Genomic DNA, 25,320 nt, shown 5'->3' on the forward strand with positions numbered 1-25,320 from the left:
ATTATTATTTTTTAAAAAACTGAGTTTTATTGTACAGTATTAGGTATTTTCTTCTGGCTCTTTTTACCTGAAGGCTAGCATATAAATATTTTTAATTAAAATAACGAATTTTGAGGAAAGGGAACAAAAATGGTGCTCATCTCCAGTCATCACTCTGCAAGGCAAGACCATCCAAAGATCAGGTGCTTAGGTGGACAAAGGAAGATGCTCTAGAACAGACTTCCTCATGCTAGTGCCCTACAGATGTTTTGGATTACCATTTCCATTAACCCCAGCCAGAATCATCAGTGGTCAGGGATGAGGGGAGTTCTAGTCTAAAATGTCTGGAGGGCAGCAGGTTGGGGAAGCCTGATCTAGCTCACCTCAGGGTCTGGTAGGAAAGATGGGAATAATGGCCATGCCCCATGACCTGATAAGATGAGGCAAGCTGGTTCTACATTCCTAGAACTTAACTAAGGAAATGCACAGTATTTTAAGATGAGTTCTGTGTTCTTAAATTGTTATTAGAGGGAATCTCTGTGGTAGCTGGTTCATACATGCATGTTCATCACTTGATGACTTGTGGTTATTGTGTGAACTGTGTCCACCAGAAAAGCATGGCATTTGATACGAGGTGAAGTAAGACAATATGGAAGTTTTGTTACTGGTCAGTAACATCTATTTTCCACACATTTTGGAACCTCATCGAAGTGATAAACTTGCATGTGTAAATCTGCGATGGGCTGAACCAGGGCCTATCTAAGTAAATTATACAAGAAAATCCAGTCATTACTGCAGGTTTAAAATAATATTACATAGTTTTGCATTATGAATACCTGTTGTTAAAACAAAGTCTTCCCCATAAAATATCAAAGAGTCAAAAAGCATATACAGTACAAGTGAAATAAAAAGCACTACAATTAGGAAAAATCACCCTGCAGTCAAATGTGGATTTTCAGCGTATCCTGCATGAAAAGAAGCTGCAATTCCTTTACAAACATTTTTGCAGCACATGACTGGTCATGACAGTAAAATCTTGTATCTTGTCAATATATTGGATTTGATTATTATCGCATATATCAAAAAAGCAGCTTCTATCTTTTAACAGGTTTCTTTTTTGAATGAAACAAATTAACTTCAACATTATAAACTATTGTTTTCCATCTGCGAAAAGCACAAACTGGTGATCTATATGTAAATAAATTATGACATGAATGTAAACTTTAAAAGTAATAATACTATTTTTGCATGAAATCTGACAAAGAGATGTACTGGTTCTCACAGAAAACTATGGAAATATTTTATCTAGGGATTATTAGTACAATAGACGGAACATTGTTTTCTTTTAAAGTAAACATGCTTTTGCTAAAACAGAATTTTTCTTGCTTTGTAGAATTTACCGAAATGAAAGGTGGAAGCTTGGATGCTTTAGAACTAATGCTACCCAAGCACTAGTGAGATTCAATCTGCAATCTTATATATGTTTGCCTGGGAGTAAGCCCTGCTGAAAATAAGTGGGGCAGTTTTATGTAGAATTACCAATTTGGCCTGATAATGGCCCCAATGACATCTGCACACAATGAATCAGGGTTAGATATGTTAGGAAAAATCCCCCCTCCCGCCACTGAACTAGAATGCCTACTGTTTCTGTTGCTACTGGGGAGTTTTTCCTGACTTCTGTTTTCCCCATAAGAGTTCCTATGCCACAAAAATATTTATGTGAAATCTGTCTCTTTGTCCTTAAGAGTACACTGATTGACAGGGACAAAGGAATGAATGTTTTGTGAATTTAATTTTTTGCCCATCAAAGCCTCCCCACCCCCGTCTCATCCTGCCCTTAATACCACTATGGCAGGATGTGCTATAAGTTAAATGACTGAGCTCTCTTCTCAAACCAAAACGAGGTCTATTGCCAACTGCCTTGTTCATTTCATCTCCTTTGGCTTGAATGTGTAGCAGAATGGGCTGGTGTTTTAACTCCAAAAATGCCAGAGGAAGAGGCATTATAGAGGCATATGCAGTAGGCATGGTGGTAGGGTGGCCAGGTAATGGTGACCAGTGTGGGGTTACACACTACTACAGCGCTCATTCCACTCTAGGCAAGACAGTAGTGCTACATCCGTGAACTTTGATCTTAAGAAGGACTGCACTGATTGCAATGAAAGCTCCCAAAATAGCTACAACCACCTTTTAGAAAAGCAAAAGAAAAGCGGGAGAACAGTTAGAAAAAGATGGAAGTACATGGCTGAGGAGATATACCGGTACCTGAAAGCTCGAAAATAAAGTGAGTAAGCAAATGGTGTTTACCATAGAGAAAATGACTAGTGTGGAAGCATGTACTTATTATTATCAATGCAGATTAATGAGAACCACCAACTCCATGCCACCAAAGTACTTTTCTAGTATCGATAGCTTGATGAACTGAAATGGAGAGCATTGCTGTGGGGTGCTGAGTATATGCATTCTGCTTTTCGATTTATAGCAGCATCCCTAAGTTCTGTAAAAGTAGTCAATGGTTCTTTTTTTATATTTAAAAAAATGAGGTTCTGATACTTATATTGATAAAACTGCTGTGGGTGGCAGCGTAAAATGGCTGCCATGGACAGCCAAAAAAGAGGTGCTGGTACTCTGTACCAGAGAGTACAGAGAGAGAGAGCACAAAATTATTGCAAGTAGTGAAACTAAGTAAACCAATAGCAGCTCCTGCCAAAATCAGTTTAACTCCTATCTTAAGTTCCAAAAGTTTCTCCAGGTGTGGGGGAAGCAGATAATCACTGAAGGTTGATCCCATATGCAGTAACACTAAATTACCCAGAAAGCGCTGTACTCCTGCTTGGCAGGGGGTTGGACTGGATGGCCCTTGTGGTCTCTTCCAACTCTATGTTTCTATGATTCTAAAAGCAAATTCACTAAGATGACAGTCTCTGTAAGCAAAAGGTGGCTTCAAGTATAGGCATTAGCAATCACTAGGAAAGTCAAGACTAAGTACCTGAACCTCAAGTATGCAATCCTTCTGCTTTGTGTGTGTGAGCGTGTGTATGTGTTTTAAGGCCAACAGCTTCAATAACTTGCAAAAAGCCAATTGGGACCTCTGATATGTACATATTTATTTCAATGGCATTTGCTTACAAGTAGGTTTTGTGCTTCTTAAAATGTAGGGGGCAGAGGGAGGTTAATTAGCATTACTTACTGGTAGGTTGCAATCCTGTGTGCTTACCTGGAAGTATTCCATAGGATCGCACTGTTAAGACTGTGAACCTGATAGATGATGAGGTTAAGCAATAAATAGTCTGTTTTAAGGGTGTCCGGTTGTAAGGGATAACAGAATTTTTGTAACTTTAGCACTTTTGCAAAAAAAAAAAGAACAAGTAATTTAAGCAAGTGCAGCTTTTCTTGATGCTGCATGATGAGTTGCATCTGCCAAAAATGTAAATCCCAGCAGCCATAGGGAATCGGTAGCTGTCCAGATGTTAGCTTATGCCATCCCTGTCCACTTGTTGTGCTTGTTGCGACTTATGGGAGTTGGGAGACCAACAAGCTATGGAGGGCCTACACATGTTCCCCATCCCTGGGTTAAAAGTGCAGGAGCTCAGAACTCTTTCGCATTTGGTCACACTAAAGGACTTGCAGCAAAAGCAGTTCATGATCAGGGAAGAAAACAAAGAAACAAAAAAAAATCCCAACAAACACCAGTCACAATTGTTCCCAATTAGGATTTTTCTGTGAGACAACAGCACTTCTGTAAAAACCTTACCCTATCTATCACACCACAATAGAACAACATGCCTGCATTCAAATAACATTGCAAGTCAAACAACCATTTCCCCTAAATATACTGCTTATTCTATTTTCAACTAAAGAAAAATGAAGAGATTAAAATGCAATGACTTATTTGTTTAAGAACAATTGTAATTAAATATTCTATCCTCCCTAGTTTTGGTATATCCGCATGTATACCTAAAATACAAAGAAGCAAATATGGAATTTTTGTTTTGTAAAGAACTGAAAGACTGTCAGGTTTCTCAAATTTGTTAATATTCCTCTCGACTGACAAATAAAATATTTTATACCAAAAATTGTTTTATTCTAGTATTTTGTCTATGTGATCAGTAACTAGTCATTCAGAAATGAGTGCCTATACCTATACTATATTATGCTTGTTTTCTTTTCTTTTTTTAACAACCAAAGAAATGCTGCATTCCGAGGTCTATTTCAGAAATCTATGCCTTCTGAATTCAATGTCTTTGCAGATAAAGAGGAACCTATCTGCAATCACTTGAATTTATTCTCGTTATAAAACTGGCGTTATAAAACATGAATGGATGGGAATGTACAGTATAGTATGTTTTCAGACCATGTGTTTAAAAGAATAAAGTCAATAGAATCATTCAGCTCATTTTCCCACTCTGTGTATTAATGTAGCCTTCACCTGATCCCCTTCATATATATATATATATATATTCCCCCTTGTGGTTTAACACAAACGGACAAGAGGCTCACTGTTTTCAGTGGTTCAAAGTCAAAGCAGCAGTAAATTTAGCAGAGCAAGAGAAACAGATGCCCAAACAGGTGAGGGGGCACTCAAGGACTCAGAGAGGAAACTTCACGCAAAATCTATCATCGCTATATATAATTCAATTTTATTAGGTAGGCTTTATGCTGGTGGATCCTGTTCCATAAATCGAGAGTTAAGTTTGGAACTCCGACACTACACTGCTCTTCTAGGGCTTCCCCATCTTAGAAAATGGGTAGAGAACTGCAGAGAATTGCATGTTTGAACACTTCCTCTGTAACAACAACAGCAACAACAACAGTCTGTGGGATGCCCTGAATTGCCAATTGTTTGGGGGGGGGGTTGCGTGTGTACACACACACACACACACACACACAGACTATATGCACAAGAACCTTTGGGGGGGCAGGAGAGGGGGGAGAATTCCAACATGCAATATCTCACATGGATTCTGAAGTAGTACCGTTACAAGAGCTTGGGACCCCATGACTCATAATCATAGAGACGTTAGGAAATACTGTACATCTAATAAGACCATTGGTCTGTTTAGCTAAGAACTGTCTATGCCTGGCAGTGGGTCTCCATGGTTTCAGATAAGGGTCTTTCTGAGCCCCACCTGAAGTGGCTAAGGATGGAGTCTGTGACCTTCTGTATGCACCATAAATGCTCCATCTATTTAGCTACAGCACCTTCCCCTGCAGGAATTCAATTAAAAACATTTGTATGCCAGTCCTAGTATCTTTAGAGTCACTGGCCTGAATACTGGAATTATGTCATTTTCTCATCATGTCAGGATTACCAAATTTGAAACACATAGAGGATTTATCGTCAACACCAGTTCACAGTGCCACCTACTGAACAACAACACTGCTGTGCATATACGTGTGTGTGTGTGTGTACGCGCCCGTACACACCCACACACCCAGCATAATTCAACATACAATTCACATTTAACATTTTAATTCTTGTTTAGGTTTTTTCCTTAAAACTCAGCTTAGTATTTCATACCAGTTTGGTGTTTGCAAATAGCAAACAGACTGTTTTCATCGGCACCTATTCACATAGCGTTTGATAGACTGTATGTACTCAAAAACACTATGCCTCTACCGGTATTAAAAACCTCATTACAACATCCACGTCAATTAATCTGCCAGCAAAATCACAATAAAAAGTAAAGGTTTGCCTATGTTGTTCCAAATTGGTCAGCACTACTAATCAAGACTATGCTATTATATGACTCCTTTAATCATATGAGAATTTCTGCGCAGACTAGCTTGATATTGGGGATGTACTGCTGCCAGTCTGAGGTTCTTTTGCCAGTGCAATGCCATATTAACTCGAGTCTATTGCGCCATCAAATCTAATGCGCACCTCAGTTTTCAGAAGCTTGAAACAAAAAAAAGTATTTGCTAGCGAATGTAAATGTGCCATCGAATCTTTGCTTAATTTTCGCAGCGCAATTTAGCCAAAAAAGGTGAGCATTAGATTTGAGTAAATACAGTATTTGATATTTGGTGGGAAGGGCATGTGCCATGGGCAACCTCCAAGGACTCTTACCCTTCCTGGTTTTTTTTATTTGCATGGGAGATGGGACTAATCCTCATACACTTACCGGTATTTCTGGATCCCAACAAATACCCTTTGCGAACAAACTACTGCTAGGCAAACAGACCCCGCCCTCTTCCCAAAACAAGCAAAACACACTCAGACAAAACCATACACATCAAACCACACGCAGTAGGCCAAGCACAATGTCTGTCCAGTAATCTAAAACATAAAGGAAACCACACACAGCCTTACCATGCAGTGACAATTTCCTTTCTTACCAGTGGCAGTTCTCCCTCTCTCTCTCTTTTAAAAATAATATTTTTCTTCTTCTTAGTGTTTTTGTCTTATCCCTCCCAGATTTAAGACGGTTTGGCTGGGAGGGAAAGCTAACTCATGGCCTCCACCTGCCCCACCCTCTTCCTTTCCTAATAAATTTGGGAGTCCTCCTAGAGGTATTCTGGGAATAAGAAAGGAAATGGCCGAATGGTTGAAAGCTGATTCATGCCTCCTACAGATAAAAATAGAAGGGGCTCGAGGCCTGCAGGGGACCCCCAGACTTAAAGTATTTATCAGCACAGGTGCAGGTATGGATCAGGTCCTGTGACCTGCTTTTTGGTTTGACTCCTTTATTTCTGCCACGCCAGAAGCCTCAGGACCTCCTGGCTCTTTGCTGCTACCATTTGTGTTTCTCTCAGAATGGGGCTGGATTTGCAAGCCAATATCTGAGGCAGTTCTCAGCAGGGGAAGGGGAATACCCTGAGGCGAGACCGCTGCCTCCTCTCAGTTGCTCAGGCAGTATTTGCATTATTTAATCCAAATGTTTCGTTTTCTTTTCGCTTGATTGCATGATCTTTTGCCCATAGCACTGCAGGCAGTCCCAGTAAAGGCATGTCCACGCTGAAAGGAAAAGTGGGTTTGGACGTAGCTTGCAGCCTGAGGAACCTTGGGAAGTGTAGTTCTGTGAGGGAAGCCGGGCTGGCTGCCTGCCTGACAGGAAATAGTCTGTCAAAAGGTTATAATTCACAGAGTGGGCAGGGAACAGTAGCAACAGTTGACAGTGATTTTTAGGTACCGTATGTGTTGCAGAAAGGGTATCAGTGTGGTGCAAAGGAGTTGGTAACACTCAGCAACAAAATCCTATCATAATCAGATTTAAACCAGTTTAATAGTCATCCCATTTCCCCATAGAACTTTGGGAAGCAGAATCTATAGTTTGAGGGATGGAAATGCTTGGGATCTTTAACCAGTAACTCAGTCCTGTTTACTAATCTACAGCTCCCAGGATTCTTTGTGGATTCATGTGAGAGAAAACTGCCAAAGGTTTATATGGTAATTTGAGTGTAGGGCGTTTGGCGCTTGAAATTATATTCTAGCCAATGTTTGTTTTTCGAAGTGTCTATGTGTGGCGTGTGTGTGTTTAATTTGGTGAGGGGATCTTTATGATATTTGGGTTTAGAATTGAAAGTACTCTCTGGTACACTGAGCTCCAGTGAAAACATTTCTGTTCTGTGGGGCTGACAGCCCCCCTATACAGTGATTTAATATAGGACAGGGGTGTCCAACCAGTTGATCGTGATCTACCGGTAGATCCCTGGCTGACCCTGGTAGATCGTGGGATCCTTATCGTGCAAAAAAAGTTATGGGGGGGGGCTAAAAAGACTCTGCAATCCTCCCCAAAAAAGCTCAACAATTCTGGGCACTTCCCTCCTTAAAAAAGCTGAATAATTCTGGGCAATCCACCCACCCCACCTGCGTTCCCCCCCTCTTCCAATGGCAAGGGGTAGATCACTGCCTGTTTTTTTATATATATACTGAGAGTAGATCACAGTCTCTTGGGAGTTGGACATGCCTGATATAGGGTAACATGGGGGTAAATATGGATTTGTATAATCCCTCAGGGAGTAAACCACAAAGCTTAAACAAGTTTCAAGAATGCCAGCAATCCACCAATAAGACGCTTCCCTTCCCTAAAAGGTCATGGTTTTGGTTTTTCCTGGCATCTATGCTTGGATTATATTTTACTTGTTAGAGCCTCTTTTCTCAGTATTGCCTCTTATTGCTTTGTAGGCAGCATTGCTGTGAGGAAAAGCAAAGAGGATGGACTGGGTGAAATTGCGTTCCTATTCCCGGAAGAAGCGGGCTCAACGGAATGTCCATTGTGCATCTCCTCTCCCAGCTGTGGCAGCATCTGCTGCTATAGGTGAAAGGAATGCTAAAGCCAAAGGGAGTCGGCAGCGCCTAGATCTGCTTTCTGAACCTCGGCAGGAACCTTGTGTCAGAAGTAATCATTCATGCAACTAACTACCTTGTCCTTCCCCATCACATCTTTGTTTGTCTGGATTAATTACAATATTTATTGTGTCTTTGCGTAGTGGCACAAAGGCCCTAACTACTCTACTATGTACTGTCTTAAAATGTGAAGGGCTGAGAATGTACTCTTAATGTAGTCACTCTTAATGGAAACACTTTATTGGTGAAATTGGTAGTGGGGAAGAGGGTGGGTGTTTGTGAATGTGTGAGGGCTTATCTCACCTGCTATGTCTTGATGAGTACTGTAGAAAGCCGCTTGGCCTGCTAAATGCATTACATGGGACTCAGAGAGATGGGGCTCATTGCTTTCCTTAGCTTGGTTTGTATTCGTAGTTTTTGTTATGGTTGCTCAGACCCTGACAACACTGAGCTGATTACTCCAGTATGTGTTCCTTCCACAACACTGAATGTCAACAGTGAACTCGGTTCTGATGTCAATCTTTACCATCCCAGCTAAAAATCACCAGCTGCAAATACAAATCAACTGTCCCCAGGGCACACAAGGATGATTCCTACCCCTTGAGCCACCTCACAGTGGAATCCTGTCTTAGGATGCAAGCACCATTGAACCTAGTGAAATTTACTTCTCGGTAAACAGAGATTGGATTCTTGAGGCAGTTGCTGTTTTGCTTTTTCCAAGGTTCTCACTGTTTTTGAAAGCAACAGACTCCTATCACCTGGTGTTTTTCCAAGCTGTTGAATCCCCACCCTCTCAGGCTACTTTCTAAATTTATGGTGCTTTCTGGGGCTCCTCTGCTCAGCAGCGCCATTCTCTTACAGTGGGCAAAGACTCCTGTACGCAATTGTGTGTTCACATATGGTCTCCTGCTGCTGCATGCTAGGATTTATGGGGTGATGTAGTGTGCCCCAAACTGATATTAGAAGTCTAGTGGAGCAGCCCTATGTCTGCTCAGAAGTAGGTTTGTAGCATTCTGCTGAAACACCTGCATTGGCTGCCCATATACTCCCAAACCAGGTTCAGCGTTCTCTTATACAAAGCCCTGATCAACGTGAGCCCAGGATACCGTAATGATGCCCTTAACCCTTATATACCAGCTCAGTCACTGAGATAATCTGGAGAAATACCGCTGGTTGTCCCCCATATTTCAGAAGCCTGATTGACTTCAACTAGAATTTAGGCATTTAGGATACCTGGTTCCTTTCTGCGAACTCTTTCAGCCTAGATTATTCAGGCATCCTCGCAGTTAATTTTCAGGCATCTCTTGAAGATCTTTTTTAGGCCAGAAGAAGTGTGCATGCACACGAAAGCTCATACCAAAATAAAAACTTAGTTGGTCTTTAAGGTGCTACTGAAGGAATTTTTTTTTTTTTTTTAGGCCAGAAAGCCTATGCAGCTGCTTAAACTTTTCAAGATGAGCCACCCATTTTGTGATTATTTTATATATTTATGGTATATGTTTTATTGTACATGCATATTTTGTTGATACTTTATGTGAGGCAGTTTTCTATAAATATTATACATACATACATACATACATACATACATACATACATACATACATATGGTCTTTATGCAAACAGAACACTGATGTTGCCATTCAAGAGTGGTGGTTCATCCAAGTCTCCTCTTTTGGAAATTTTTGATGGTGTTCACAATTATTCCCCCCACCCCTGCAATGGTTAGAAACAGCCATTTTTATAAATTGTGTGTGGGTGCCACTGACAACAACACCTGTTCTCATCTGTCACCAAAATAATTTGCCCCTCTTGAAATGCAAAGAGCAGGTGGTAAATCTGAATATGCACACTTAAGTCAGTGGTGGACTTTGGTCTTTCAGATTTCAGTGTCGCCTTGTGTGCAGCGAAAATTCAGCACCCCCCTTCCTCTCACCACCTGTTCGGCTCAATTCAGTACATCATAGTTGTGGTGCCCCCTAGTGCGGTAGAACCAGTCATGCTGCCCTAAATCCACCTCTGCTTAAATCCTGTTGTTCCCAGATTATTCTCAAACATTTTTGAAGTGAAGTGTTGCTTCATTGTGACATACCCCTCAGTCACAACGACACTTGTTTCGGGAGGAGGATAAAGACTATGTATGACTGCAGTCTTACCATATTGAATATTTACCTGTGTGAAGAATAGATGGAAATGTAACCTGTTGATGTTTATTCTATCCAGTGCTTTTTTCTGGGGGACACAGGGGTATGCATACCCCTAAACATTTCATGAATCTAGGTTTGGCCTCATTTAGGGGCAGTATTTCTATATGAGTAGGAAAATGAGAGTACCCCTAAACATTTGTTTAAAGGAAAAAAAGCCCTGATTCTACCTCAACAGCTCTTAAAACTGTGCAGCAAAAGCCTTTGATTCAGATAGGCTTGGTTTACCATGTGCATTAAGTTGGATTGTCAGTAGGGGGAGCTTTTTGCCTTCTGATATTGTACTAAGTCTTGGGAGTATCAAGGGGATGGCCTTAATTTCTTTTTTAAAGAAACTGATAGCAAAACCTGATGAAAATTAAAAGGTGCAAAGGGGTTGTTCTTGCAAATCTCTGGAGAATGAGAGTTTAACAGGTGTCTTGATTTCACAGTTTTAGACTTTTGAGAGCAGCAGTTCCATTATAGTGCAACTCCCAGGTTTTCTTTTGCTCATTCTTTGTTGACTTGCTAGCGTTGTGTTGTCCTTAGCTGATACGCAAACAAAGCAAATGTGGAGTAATCTACTGACCTTGAAGAGAATCTGTTCAGGGTGGGTTAACGTGCTTTTTAATGCACCCAACTGTATGTGCATATGTCTTTGCTTTGTTTGCATGCCAAACTATGGTGTATCAGGGCTGTGCAGGCTCCTGAAGAGGATCTCACAGCTGCCTTACTTCCCCCAAGTCATTTTACTCCTGTACTGTGATGGGTTTGGGTTGGCTTAGCTTGTCGTACAAACCTAGGCTTGTGGTTAAGCTCTTTCCTCGTTTACCATGAGCTGCAGCCAAGAACTGTGACATATGAAGTTGTTGTTGTTGTTGTTTAGTCGTTTAGTTGTGTCCGACTCTTCGTGGCCCCATGGACCAGAGCACGCCAGGCACTCCTGTCTTGCACTGCCTCACGCAGTTTGGTCAAACTCATGTTCATAGCTTCGAGAACACTATCCAACCATCTCATCCTCTGTCGTCCCCTTCTCCCTGTGCCCTCAATCTTTCCCAACATCAGGGTCTTTTCCAGGGAGTCTTCTCTTCTCATGAGGTGGCCAAAGTATTGGAGCCTCAGCTTCACAATCTGTCCTCCCAGTGAGCACTCAGGGCTCATTTCCTTCAGAATGGATAGGTTTGATCTTCTAGCAGTCCATGGGACTCTCAAGAGTCTCCTCCAGCACCATAATTCAAAAGCATCAATTCTTCGGCGATCAGCCTTCTTTATGGTCCAGCTCTCACTTCCATACATCACTTCTGGGAAAACCATACGGACCTTTGTAGGCAAGGTGATGTCTCTGCTTTTTAAGATGCTGTCTAGGTTTGTCATTGCTTTTCTCCCAAGAAGCAGGTGTATTTTAATTTCGTGACTGCTGTCACCATCTGCAGTGATCAAGGAGCCCAATAAAGTAAAATCTCTCACTGCCTCCATTTCTTCCCCTTCTATTTGCCAGGAGGTGATGGGACCAGTGGCCATGATCTTGGTTTTTTTGATGTTGAGCTTCAGACCATATTTTGTGCTCTCCTCTTTCACCCTCATTAAAAAGGTTCTTTAATTCCTCCTCACTTTCTGCCATCAAGGTTGTGACATATGAAGTAGACCTGCATATATTCCCATACATATTAGGCAGCCACACTAATTGCAGAGTGAGGAATGGCAGGCCAGCCTAGGCAAACTGTTTAATGGAGCACCTCCTTCCAATAAATGATCCTGCAGTGAGGTTTAACAGAAGGGTAAGTAGGCGGCCCTTCACCCAGTGTTTAGCAACCTACTGGGTGAAGTGCTTGCCGCCCTCCATTAAATGCAATTGCAGCAGAGAAGGGTGTTTCACAAAGCAGTTTAGCAAGCTGCTCTTTGAAGGCCCTCTCCATTAAACCTCTCTTCAGGCATGTTTGGTAATCTGATGGGTAGATGGGAGCTCGCATCCAGCACACCATCTCCTTCAACCCTTGCCCCCAAGGTTTGAAAGCCCTGTGGGTCACTTGGAAGTCCCAACAATCAGTGCTTCAAAGGGAAACATTGCCTGTGCCTGGTGTCACTATGATGTCAGGTGGGTAGCAAGGGGGGGGGGAATGGGGGGCTTATGGGTGAAGTTTAAAGAATGGGGAGTTGGCCCAAGGGCTTGGTGAGCAGAGTGAGCACGGGCAGAACTCCTTGTGTGTGTAAGTGTGTGTGTATGCGTCTATGGAAATGTAAGTTGAGTGGTTAATATACACTGAAAGAAAATGTGCACATAATCCATGAAGAAGAAACTCTGTACATTTCCTGTTCAAAATAAATAATCTCAAACAGTCATGGAGGAATGTGCATATCTCGGTTTGAATTTTGTACCAGAAATAATTACATTGAAGCCCTTCACTCAGCACCTGTATACAAATTAGGTGAATGCCAAACAATTGTGACGTCTTAACACAAAGGGATGATTCTTACTCTCTCTTTACATCAAAACAAATCCTTTGGGTAAATGTAGGACTTTCAGTTAATATCAATTTATACAGTTTATAAAATATTTGTTCTGTTGGATCATAATCCTGTGTTTGGCTAAACAATTCACTTTTTTCTCCCTATAGGACAAATTGGAAATGCCATTACAAAATCATTGCCCAAAATTCAAGAAGCCTCTGGGGTGACCCAGATGGACTGCCTTTCAGTGGAACAAAGGTATGTTATAATAACCATTCCAGTTATTCTATTATTGGATCTGGGGGAAGATCTTGAGCACTTGAAGCCCCAATTGAGGACAAACATAGATGTTGTTGGACTTCAAATCCCATCAACTCTGACAATTGGCTATGCTGATGGGTTGGAGTCCAACAACTTCTGGAAAGCACCAAGATCCACACCACCAGTCTAGAAATTGTCAATATGATGATGCAATTCAGCTTTAATTGTATTTATAGGCATTATGGCCAGGGCAGGAAGGACTTGCCTTGTTTTGGGCAACACCCCCAGAGCAACAATAATTCCAATTTCTGTTGTTAGTGTGTTGATTTAACTTCAAATTAAGAGAAGTCATTTTTCTCAGAAATTCCAGATATCAGAGTTGGTTTGAAATTGCCTATGAAAAATACAGACCCGTAATTGTGCTTTATTCCCCCCCCCCAAAAAAAATAGTACTGAATTAAATGAAAATGAAAACAGAAGCATGGAGGTGAATAAAAGTATCAATAAAATAACCACTGCTGTATTAAAGGTATGTATTTAATTGTTAAACCTCTTAAATCCCAACAAATCTATGTACTACTATGTGTTTAGTAGGGTAAAAACGAAAGACTGCTGCACCTTCAGAGTCCAGCCAATCAAAATACATATACATACAGTATTTTGTATGCAACCAGTGGTGTGTCATGGAGCTGGTTTGCACATCACACAAAATCACAATTAAGCCTGCTAGCTCCTAGGCAGCATGGTAAGTGGTCAGGGATGATGGGAGTTATAATTCAAAATATCTGGAAAGCACCAGGTTGGTTCTGTATGTATTCTGTGGTTCTGACTTTAAAGTGGGGGGAAATCCATCTCTCTGAGGTACGTGGAAATATCAGGGTTTGCAGTAATCACCAGCATAATTAGTGTACCAGCCTTTCTGACTGCTGGGAGAATTTTAGTGTGGAAGAATAATGGAGGTCATACTGTTTCAAGTGGTTGGTGTGGAACAGATGAATTGTCATAAAGACCTATGAATATTGTCCAGGCAAGTTCATGGTCATGCTCTATTCACATTGACTTGTGTAGTGGCTGGAAATGTGCATCAATCACAATGAAATTTATCCAAGTTGGCAATACCACTATAGAGGTTCAGTGCCCAGGAAATACCCACTATCACTATATGGGTTCAGCTTTAAATTACTCTCTCTGTCATGTTAGTCTCCACCACACAACATCTGATCTTAACAGAGACTGTGCTTTGAAGAAATTCTGGGGCTTTGTGGTGAATGAGAAATTATCCCATTCTGCCTGATGACATTCTGCAGATGAACAATTTACATAATTTAAAATTGCTTCCATGTGGCCATTGATAATACATATCAAATCCAGGAGTTGCTCTGATCAATGTTAAGGAATATTTTGTTCATGACAAAACTGTGCAGAACTGTTTCTTTCTGTGAAATTATTTTCATGAATTTTGTATGGTCATAAGAGAAATCACAGTTTTATCTACATCATACCTTGTCATCTTCATCTTTCACGGTTGTCCTTAGGATTCTTTGCATTTAAGCTCTGCAAGTAAAGAAAGTCCTAGATATAGTGAAACTACATCAGGTGAGTATGCTTAAAAATATTGGATCAGGAACTGTATTCTTCTAAATATTATTCCAAGTTCCCTAATGTGACTAGTCCTCATGTTAATATTTTAGTTCTCCCAACGCAATTTTAATTCCCCCAATCCAACTCTGTGGCCAGTGCTGAAGCTTTCCTCAGGAACAATTCATATCACTAGTGTTTCTTGTTCAGCCTTCTACATAAGAAGAAGAAATAAATACATAAATAAATTTTTATTTATACCCCCCCTCCCGAGTCAAAACCGGGCTCAGGGCGGCTCACACCAATAAAATCACAATAAAACATAAAAAAGCAATTAATTAAAATACAGATTAAAATACAATATTACAATTAAATGCAGCCTCATTTTAAGTAGTCCATAAATCCAAGCCATGAGGGAGGAAAACACAGGGGTCAGACTAAGTCCAACCCAAAGGCCAGGCAGAACAGCTCTGTCTTGCAGGCCCTGCGGAAAGATGACAAATCCCGCAGGGCCCTGGTCTCCTGTGAAAGAGCGTTCCACCAAGTTGGGGCCAATACTGAAAAGGCCCTGGCCCTAGTAGAGGCCAATCTAGCCACCTTATGGCTCGGGATCTCCAGAATATTGTTGTTTGTGGACCTTAAGGTCCTCCGCGGGGCATACCAGGAGAGGTGATCCCGTAGGTACTGCCATAGGTTTCCGTATTTCCGAAAAATGGAGGAAAGGTTCTCCCTCCCCCCTTTTTTTTCTGGAGGATTTTTTCCCAGGCCTTCACATCACTAATTATAACAGACTTCTAAAAATTCAAGTAGATTTAGAGCACCAGTCTGTAGACCAGGATATAATTTTTAATGCCTTGAGGATCTGTATAGCCCAAGTATATGGATAATAAATTAATATTAATGCCCATCAACAATCCTTTTAATTGACTGCTCACAGTGGCTGATGGTGCCTAAGTCCTAGTCTTATTTCCACCATAATCATATTGTGCACTTTGGGTCATTTGGTTCACTGACAATCTGATGAAGAAAAGGGTTACTTTGTTGAAATCCTCAATATTCTTATGAAATCCAGTTACTTTGTTGAAATCCTCAATATTCTTATGAAAAATGGTTAATATATAATAAACCTGTTCTGTTTAGTTTAATTAACCATTTTAAACCATGGCACTACATAGAAGTGGTGCTGTTTATCATTTCCAGGATACCTACAGTATTTCTTTTATATAGAATACTGTAAATACATTACTGTTTTTGATGGAAGCTAAACGTTGCATGTATACTGAAACAAGTGCAGAGGCTAGAGTATTGGACTAGGAGACTATGGTTCAAATGCGCTTTCAGTCATGAAACTCACTGGGTTACTTTGGACCAGTTGCCATCTTTCAATCAAACCTCCCTCACAGGGTTATTGTGAGGGTAAAAGAGGAATGGAAAGAACCATGTGGATGTATGTTACCTGGAGCTTCTTGAAGGAAATTTAGGACATGTAACGTAATACTAAATGAAAACTAATCCAATTGAACCTATTACTGTTGCTGTTCTCCATCCTTCTCTCATGTGGCCTGCCTTCTGTTCACAGTACTATATTGTATAACCTATTGCAACATACAGTCTTAACTGAATCACATTAAACGCATACATATATCTAATGTTTTTCCTAGCTCAGCTCTCCACTGGAGATGTGTATCTTTTTTTTCAAACTGAAGCCCAGTTCTTAACATTTGTATGCATTTATAGGTGCCCAGCATTTCATGGTACCTGAATGAGCACTTTCAGACTGAGCAGTGTCCTGATCCTTTCTCATTTTGCCTTTATTTCCAGGAATGACTTTACCCACAGGTGTTTCACATTTTTTGCTGCAGTGTTTGGATGAAGAGTCTTCTCTGTGCTCTGATACAGAATCTAGTGATGGAGCAAGTACTTATTCATCACCTGAAATATTCAGAGATGAAAACACATTAGGTACGCATGCTTATGTGGGAGTGACCGTTTGAGAAAAGCCTGTGTGCACTCATCTATATTTTGTATGGCAGAAATTGGGAACCTGTGGCCCTCCAGATGTTGCTTTATTTTCATCCCCAGCAAGCATGGCCAATAGTCAGGGATCATAGAAGCTTAGAATTTGTAGAGTTTGAAGGGATCACGAGGGTCATCTAGTTCAACCCCCTACAATGCAAGAATATTTTGCTCAACATGGGGCTCAAACCCATGAGCCTGCGATTAAGAGACACATGCTCTACTGACTCAGCTATCCCAGAGAGGAACAACATTGACTCCCCATTCCTGCTGTAAGACCTGACTACATTGTATTTTTATTTGCTTAATCAAGTCCATCACATAGTCAAGTAGGGAAAACTTTGCTAATTGATTGTTGCCAAATGCCTCTTAATTTGGTCAGAGAATGTCCATTTAATCCAAGGCTAGAGTTCAGAGTGTCCTTGGCAATTCTCGACCTATACTACATTTTTTTGATTGGCTTAACCCCAGCACTGGGCAATCAACCATGCATTGATTGCTAAACAAGTGCTTCAAATTACATTCTCAATAATTGTTTGTAGGGAGGGGGTCTAAAGTCTTTACACCTTATGCCATAATAAACCACCTGAAGTCTATGGAGGTTCTTCAAGAGTGATGACCTTACAAATGCAATGTTAGCATTGTAGAAGTTCAAGCATTTCAGAAAGACGGTAGCAACCATATTGTGTTATGTGTTTTAGAAAAAAGCTGCACTAGTCCAGAAGAATGCCTTGGGCACAGGAATTCAACCCTCTTGGATACCAGCAAAGCCATCAACATAGACAAGATGCCACATGTGCCAAATCTTTCACAGATACTGGGTAACCTTGAACGTGTTTCATAAGTGTTTGATTGCCAGCTTGACTTTAAACCTTTTTTTTTTATACAGAGGGCAGCAAATGTGGGTGTTGGGAACTTGAGTTGGTGTTTCCACACTGCGAAGTGGCAGAGTTGGATGTCTGGAAATAAAGCAGCTTTATGATGAGACAGTGGGAGGACTAAAGTGGTTTGAAGAGGAAAGATTATGCATCCCAGACTCGATTGGTCAAGCTACAGGGCTGGGCCAATTCGTATATCCTTTTCTTCAGTCCGTCTCCTGTGTAGCTGTGAACGCGGCTGTTGTCAAACCGGCATCTATTCAGGGCTGCCCCAGTCACCCAGCATCTTACTATAACAACTTCATGGTTAGCTCCAGCACCTATTTTTCTTGAAAAAAAGCACCCAGAACAAATGTCAATTCTTTTTTTCTGTGAATTGACGTTTGTTCCAGTTCAGGGCCTTACAACTGATTTTCCCAGGGAAAGCAAGGGGCAAGCGAAAATCCTCTTGGACCCATGCCTAGAGAGCGCAGGACAAGCGGAAAAGCTCTGGACCTGTGCTTTCTGGGCATGGGACAAGCAGAAGTGTGGATGAACCCTATGTTGTGCTGCATTGCTCTAGCTTACCTTGATCACACTCTTCACATTTGATCTCTTTTAGAAACCACTTTAGGAAACAAAGACCAGAGCATTACAAGGTAATATCTAAGCAAAATATTGTTACATGCCACCCCAGTCTCCGAGTGGTGTGAGATTCCAGGGGTTCCAGGTGCTTGCCCAGGGATTGTGTTTATAAAGAAATGAGCCGCAGAGGAGACTGTGGTATCTTTAGGATATGTGGTTTATTTACACTTACTGTATGTACAACCTGAGTCTACGATGGAGGGGTTCAAAGCATTAACACTCCAAAAGGTTCTTGCCCCTCCCATGGCCATAGTCTTGGATGCCAGCAGAAATCAGCCATCACCCTCTGGTCAGCTTGCTACGTTTAACAGACTGCCACTTTTCTCTCTGGCTTGCTGACACAGCCGGCAACTGTTTTTTCTCCAACCAACATCATCCCCAACTGCAGTCCTAAAAACAACTGCTCTCCTTCCCATTCTAAAACTCCACTTCAAAGGCTTTTGTCTTTCTAGCCAAATATGAGTTGAGAGAGGGGGTCGAGTATCTGGCACCCAGGAATTATAAGCAGGGTCCAGGAATTAGAAAGGGAATTCAGGCACCCCACAAACTCATAACAATATTTTTTGTGTGTGACTGCTCTTTTTTTAGAGACAGTATACCAGTATATGCAACTGCTCAGAGTAATGACTCTGATTGTGGCAGCTACACAAAGCACTGCCTTAGCCATGGCCGTTAGAAGCAACAGCTGTAGCCAGGGAAATCCCCTCTCACAAAGAGAACACATTGGTGGAGCATCGCATTATGGCAGAACTGAAGATATTAGTTGGTCTGTTGACTCATTAGCCAGTGTATTTTCACTAGATTTGAAGTGATATTAGCCAATTGGGAAAGAAATCACTTGGATCTTAATGGAAATTTTGTGAGCAGCTAAGCATATAACTACTTTCTTACTTTCGTCTTGTTTTTCTTGTTTTTACCATGGCAGGCTATCAAAGCAGAAATCACGTTCTGAATTGACAGATGTTTCAGCTGTAGTTGCAGGTAAATAATGTTATTTAAAACAAACAAGCAGCATGTTACGTGACGCGACTAGCAGATTTGTTTTTGCTGTGTACTTTTAAAATAACAAGTTTAGGCCCAGGGCCTGTGTATAATGATGACCCTGAAAGGTTGCCCCTCTTTGCCTGGCTTGGTGGCCCTCCTGGCATGGAAATTCCCTTAACTCAAACAGCTGCAGAGCCGAATAAGAGGTGAACATGGGAGCCAGCACTAAAGCAGAATGAGGGAAGTAAACATGCCATTGCCTCTTTCTCCTCAGTCAGGCAATTAGAAGGCTGCAAGGCATGGCAGGAACGCTGATTGCAAACAGGGAAAATGCTGGCGGTTTTTGAAAACAAAACGGCAAAATACAGTGGCTCCTCCTGGCTGCAGACTGCACCCCAGTCCTTCCTGGTTACCATGGCAACTGTGTTTGTGGACTCTTGATTCATCCAGAGTAGCTCACCACCACCCCATTTTCATACATGCAGACACACATACCATTTAAGAATCTCATTCCACACACAAAAAAAGGAAAGAAAGAGAAAATTGAGTGAAAAGGAAAAGTCACATAGTGTTGAGGGGTGGTTAAAAGCTCAGAAATTGAGGCCGAATGAATGGCTCTGCAGATCAGCCAGTAAATGACTGCAGATAAGCCCATGACCCCCAAACGGCAGCACAAAATTGAGACAGAGAAATAGCTGGACCAATTGAAGAATTGTTTTTCTTCCTGTTTTCTCAGGGAAACAAGTGTGCAAGATTTTGCCCGCAAAGGAAAAGACACCTGAATTGCAATCTTTTGGAGCCTCCTTATTGCCTCAAAAACAGACAAAAAAGGTGACGAGTTTAATGTTTGTTGTAAAATTTAAGCTGGTTCCTATGAACCCAGAGAAATGGATCTTGACCCAGGGAGAGCTCAAGGATCCAGGCAAGCAGACGAATTTAAGCGTCTCCTGCCCACCAAATAACAGAGACCAAACCAGGACGTACGAAGCAAGGCACTTTTATTTTAACTGTTGCAACAGGGTCCTTCCTCTCACACAGGAGAACAAGGAAGGAACCCCAAACAAAGATGTCTTGCCCTTAAAAAGAAATTTGAAATTGGTTTCAGCCCACCCCCCAGAAGCATCATCCATATGTCACAGAAGGGGTGTAGCCCAAGACCCCCCTCCCTAGATTCATCATAGGTACATCATGAAAGGGGAGGTCTGGTGGCAGTAATCTGAGCAGTCTGGACCCTGCCCCCTGCCCCCCAAAACCTAATCAACAAAATTGAGAGATATTTACATTTCCCTGTTTCCCAGCCAAGTTAATCACACCCTTTTGTCTGGCAGTCAGGTATCAGGATGCCAGGGATTATCACTTTAATTCCTGAGACAATGAGAAGGTTCCCCCCACCCCACTTCTTCCTTGCAGAGGAACACCTGGTCAGAGAGAGAGTCAAAATGGTGTCAGAAAGGCCTGTCTTCCTGTGCTGCTTCAGACATGTGCCTGTACATTCATGTACATGTTTTATGAACAATTATTATATATATATAGATATGACCTCAAAATTCTTATAACAATTCCCCATTTGGGGCTATAATTTTTCTTAAAAATTGTTGCCCCACAAAAGAATAACCAGATGTGTTGTTTTAGTACTTTGGGAGAAGCATTTCTCAAAAATGGTCTATGTATTACACTTAACAGGATGGTCCACCAATATTGACTGGAAAGTGCAGTTTGCTTGTTTACCCTTTTGTGTGTTCTCAGGTGTCAAAAGCTAGCTCTCCTCTGGTTGCACACCTCCAACGTGGCACAACAGCAACAATCCCTGGTGAATCCCCTTAGGGCTTTCATATTGACCATGTCGCCTGGCACTCACCATAGCTGCCACAGGTTTGGACATGTCATGAGAGAGATGCCTTTGCCTTGGGCTTTCTATGGGCCTTTATTATAGGCTCTGGCCTTGCACTGTAGGGAGTTGCCCAGTTGCTCTTAAAGGAAGAAAGCTACTTGCACCTTGGATACACTTGCCCAATTAGAACTGAAGCCAAATTAAAATTTATACAGCCCCATAAAACATGTCCAAATTAGTCAAATTTAACTCTAAAAGGGATCATTCCTGTTAAATCAAGACATAAATACCTTCATTTATCTGGTGTTTCATGGATCTTGGAGCTTATTCTTGGTAAAATGAGTAAAAACAAATTTAAAAAATGTGTAGAGAAGGTTGGCACACTGCAGAGTGCCAGGTGGGACAAGAAAATGTGGTCATAAGTTGATCTAATCTAAATACTGAACTATGCAATATCCTGATCCTTTAAAAGGCATACAATGCATGGCAATAATACAAAAAAAAAAACATTGGGACACTATACATTTTTTTTTTTTAAAAAAAACCCAACAATTAAACACAAAATTGGTTCACCTCCCCCTCCTTGTGGAAATAACATACTGTCAGACATAGTTCAATGTTTCTGTCGAATATCACGCAACATAAGACCTAATAATTATATATCAGTTGTATGTCTTGAGGCCATCATGATCTTGAGACAATTCCGGCTGCTTTTAAATCCTAGGGCACAGAGTCTTGAGGTCAAGGAGAGAGAATGTCCTTGCAATTCACTTTCCCCCTTTGTCCCAAAGTCATTTGACACATTTCAGTATTCCTATATAACACATAATGCACAAAACCTTCAAATTATTAATTATACGCCATTTGTATATCTTGAGGCAATCAGGTGAACTTGAGATAATTCTTGCTGCTTTTGCATGTATCTCCAACAAGGGGGTTTTCTTGTCTGCCTTCGAGTCACTGGGAGGAAGTTAACAGTACTTCTATAACAGCACTTCTAAACCTTGCTGAAACGTTATAGCTTTCTAGGTCCTCCTTCTTAGGTTGTGATCAAAGAGATAAAATGTCAATTTGGTTTCCTGTAAAACATCCTTTTGAAAATAGGCCTGCAGGGGGTTGGGGCCTGAAGATATAATTAGTTAAAAAATAATAGTGATAAATAGTCAAGAAAGGGGAGAATATTCTAGAAATTTCTTCTTGGGGAGCTGCAAATAATATAAGATCATAGTTATTTAATTACTGCTGTTATTGTCTACTCAGTCAGTTTAATTTACTTCACCTAGTTTGGCTGTGGAGGAAACAAAGGACAAAAATTTTGTTAATTAGGACACAATCGATAAGTTATTAACATTTTCCTTATGTGGTTCTGAATTCTCTTTGAGGTTCATGTATCTTGTTTGAAAGGGATTATTATTATTATTATTTACAGGAAAGAATGACTTAGATGCTACATTTGTATGTACAGAAAGAAAAAGTAGAAATACCAAAAAAAAAAAGATACAAAAATAAAACAAAATAAAATTTAGATTACCACTCACACAACAATTTTTACCTGGTTATTGTTAGAATAATTTCATAGACATAATGGAAAAACTGATATAATAAATGGAAGCAGATTATTTATAAGCTAAAGAGAAGCGCCAAAGAGAAATGAAATTACTGTTTGTATCTCCTCACTCCTCACTTTTTTTTTTTTTTTTTTTTTGCTGTGGAAGAAAAGAATTGGCAAAACACTCAATCATTGCTACATTAGAAAAGGGAGGGTTATATTAACATAGGGTAATGCTTCGGGGTGAAATGCAAATGAGAGATAAGTATCCATCCTGAGTACCTGCTAGGAAAGAAATGGAGCCTTTTGTTTGCATAGTCTGTCAACTGGTAGACAGCAATTTTCTATGAATTTCCAAGTGTGGAGGGGCTTGTTTAGGTGGCGTCCCCCCCCCCATTGGGAGATAATTTTGCATTAAGGTTCTGAAAGAATTTCTCCACACCCTGAATCTCAGTATTCTGCTGGAAAGGGAAAATTATTTCATGTGAAAATCAGTCAGGAAATGTTCCTAAAATGTACAGAGTTTTGCATGTTGAACTGGAATTGGCAGCTTCTAAACAGTTGATGGTTCTCAATGGTTCTTTATCTATTTATTTTTACATAAGGAAATTTAAATTTAAGTTTCATGTGCAAAGCATAACCTTGAACCTCTTAATTAATTTATAAACTACTCAAGAGACAGACTTATAGTAGTACTCTGCTATTTATACCTGTGGAAAGAATCTGGCATGTTAAGATTTTTGGAACTTGGCAACCACTTAACCTTGATGGACCAGTAACACACATGAGGTTGTTTTCCCTCAGTGGTTCAAAGCTTTACATTAAGAAATTTGAATAATATTTCATGAGCAGATTATAACCTTTTCGCCCCTTAGTTAAAACCTCATTTTTCTCCTCTATTTTCCTCTTCAAGCTGACATAGCCTCTGTGCATGTACAGAGTTCATGATTCGGCAGTCTATTGTACCATTTTTTAAAGTGCTGCACCTCTTGACAAAATTACCATCTGAATAAAGGAAGGGAAGGGGAAAGAGTAGATTTTAAAATAGGGTTAGATTTTACACAGAAACTCACTTTTCAGTGCTTACAAACACATTTTCTCTCCCTCCTTTTTGCAAGTTTGGAAAGGGTTGGAAGGGATCTTGAGTAATCTAGTCCACCCCTTCTGAAATATGGGGATCTCAACACTATCACTGCCCTTAGGATACACATACATTTGAGTACAGACGCCTGACTGGGAAGGAAACACAGGCTATGCCCTATCACGGAAGCACATGTGTGTACTAAGGGAAAAATAAGGAAGGGGAAGATTAAAAGTACCAACGTTATATAGAAGCCTTTAGCAAACCTTAAGATTGGATAAACAGTTTAAGAGGGAATTTACTTCCTTACTAAAACCATTCTGTCCATTTGAATCAAGGTTAAAGTGACTCAGATAGACATTTGCTGGCTATGGATCCTCTACTTTTAATAACATTTCCCTAGAAGGAACACCATATTCCATAGTCACATGGTGAAACATTACATACAGAGCACATGGCTCCCTTGTGACACAGACCTTAAATATTGTGAGTTCACAAACAAACATTTTCAAGGTTACAATCTCCCTTTTCCCTTCCCGCTCCCCCTTTCTGTACAGAAAGGGGTAGGTATGCACATACACCCCACTTTTACTCTCTAGAGAAAGATTGGGAAATGTTCAAGACTTTCATATGTGCTTAAACTTTAACCCTTAATAGAGAAAGTGATAAAAACTTATATAATCACTCCACAAAAACAACAATTACACTCTTGTTCCAACTCTGAAAACCAATAATCTTTCCTTGCCAGAAAGCAGAGCTGGGCTGAATTTCAACCCATCACCACATCAGACACATTGCCTTTCACATAGCTCTAAAATGGGGGTTAGAAGGGACCCTGAGGTCATTTAGTCTAACCCTCTAAGATACAGGATTCACAAGATTTGAATGAAAATACCAACTTTATATAGAACCCTTTAGCAGATGAGTTTTTTTCCTTAAGAGGTGATATCAGGAGCCCAACACAATTGAAGTTAAAACTAGACTCAGATAGACAATTCCTGGCTAAGGAAGCTCTACTTTTGACAAACAATTCACCTTTATAGGAATAGCTGTTCAATTTTCCTTTAGTCAATATTCCTCTAGTCACTTGGAGGAAGACTCCCTTTTAGAGCCTCTCTCAATAACAAACATTTGCACACCTCATGAAGTGAACATTTTCAAGTTTCAAAATATTTTCAAAGCATTGAGCAAGCATTTTCAAACTTACTACTCTTATTTTCCTTCATCCTGCCCCCTCTTTTTACTTTTGGAGAGGAAAAAATGGCCTTCTACAGCCTCTTTAAAACAAACCTTTACACACTACCTCCACTCTTTTAAATATTTGCCATTGTTTTTGGGTTGATCAAGCCCTTACATAAGATTATTTAAGCAAGCTTGCCTTATTATTATATTATTTTAAACTATGCATGCTTTAAAAAAGGCAGTCTGTGGGTGTCATGGCCAAATTTTACACAAACCCCTAATTTCCTAAACCTGGATTATATCTCTCATTTACTTTAAGGGGAACAATGAACTATAGCAGACACAAGGATCAGACGCACATACACTTCACAGACAACACAGACAACATGTAACATGCAAACATATATAATTTTATACCATAACATACTTTGTAGGATTC

The 25,320-nt window shown here is 40.5% G+C and overlaps 1 protein-coding gene across 4 annotated transcripts in view; it reads left to right on the forward strand.

Annotated features, from left to right (window-relative positions):
• Nucleotides 1–6,489: 6,489 nt before the first annotated feature.
• MEIKIN (meiotic kinetochore factor) overlaps nucleotides 6,490–25,320 on the forward strand; it is a 30,369-nt gene continuing 11,538 nt past the window's right edge. For 3 of the 4 annotated variants that reach the window (XM_088661893.1, XM_088661894.1, XM_088661896.1), the window contains exons 1-10: nucleotides 6,495–6,624; nucleotides 8,108–8,321; nucleotides 13,065–13,155; nucleotides 13,609–13,687; nucleotides 14,694–14,754; nucleotides 16,558–16,698; nucleotides 17,454–17,573; nucleotides 18,232–18,268; nucleotides 19,180–19,235; nucleotides 19,975–20,069. In XM_088661893.1, the coding sequence (XP_088518019.1) occupies nucleotides 8,138–8,321; nucleotides 13,065–13,155; nucleotides 13,609–13,687; nucleotides 14,694–14,754; nucleotides 16,558–16,698; nucleotides 17,454–17,573; nucleotides 18,232–18,268; nucleotides 19,180–19,235; nucleotides 19,975–20,069 (864 nt within the window). In that variant the 5' untranslated portion in view covers nucleotides 6,495–6,624; nucleotides 8,108–8,137. Of the gene's footprint in view, nucleotides 6,625–8,107; nucleotides 8,322–13,064; nucleotides 13,156–13,608; nucleotides 13,688–14,693; nucleotides 14,755–16,557; nucleotides 16,699–17,453; nucleotides 17,574–18,231; nucleotides 18,269–19,179; nucleotides 19,236–19,974; nucleotides 20,070–25,320 lie in introns of all 4 variants that reach the window. The other variant, XM_088661895.1, reaches the window with a different exon arrangement.

This window comes from Zootoca vivipara, chromosome 2 (assembly GCF_965207765.1).
Source record: "Zootoca vivipara chromosome 2, rZooViv2.hap1.1, whole genome shotgun sequence".
In the NCBI taxonomy this organism is placed as follows: Eukaryota; Metazoa; Chordata; class Lepidosauria; order Squamata; family Lacertidae; genus Zootoca; species Zootoca vivipara.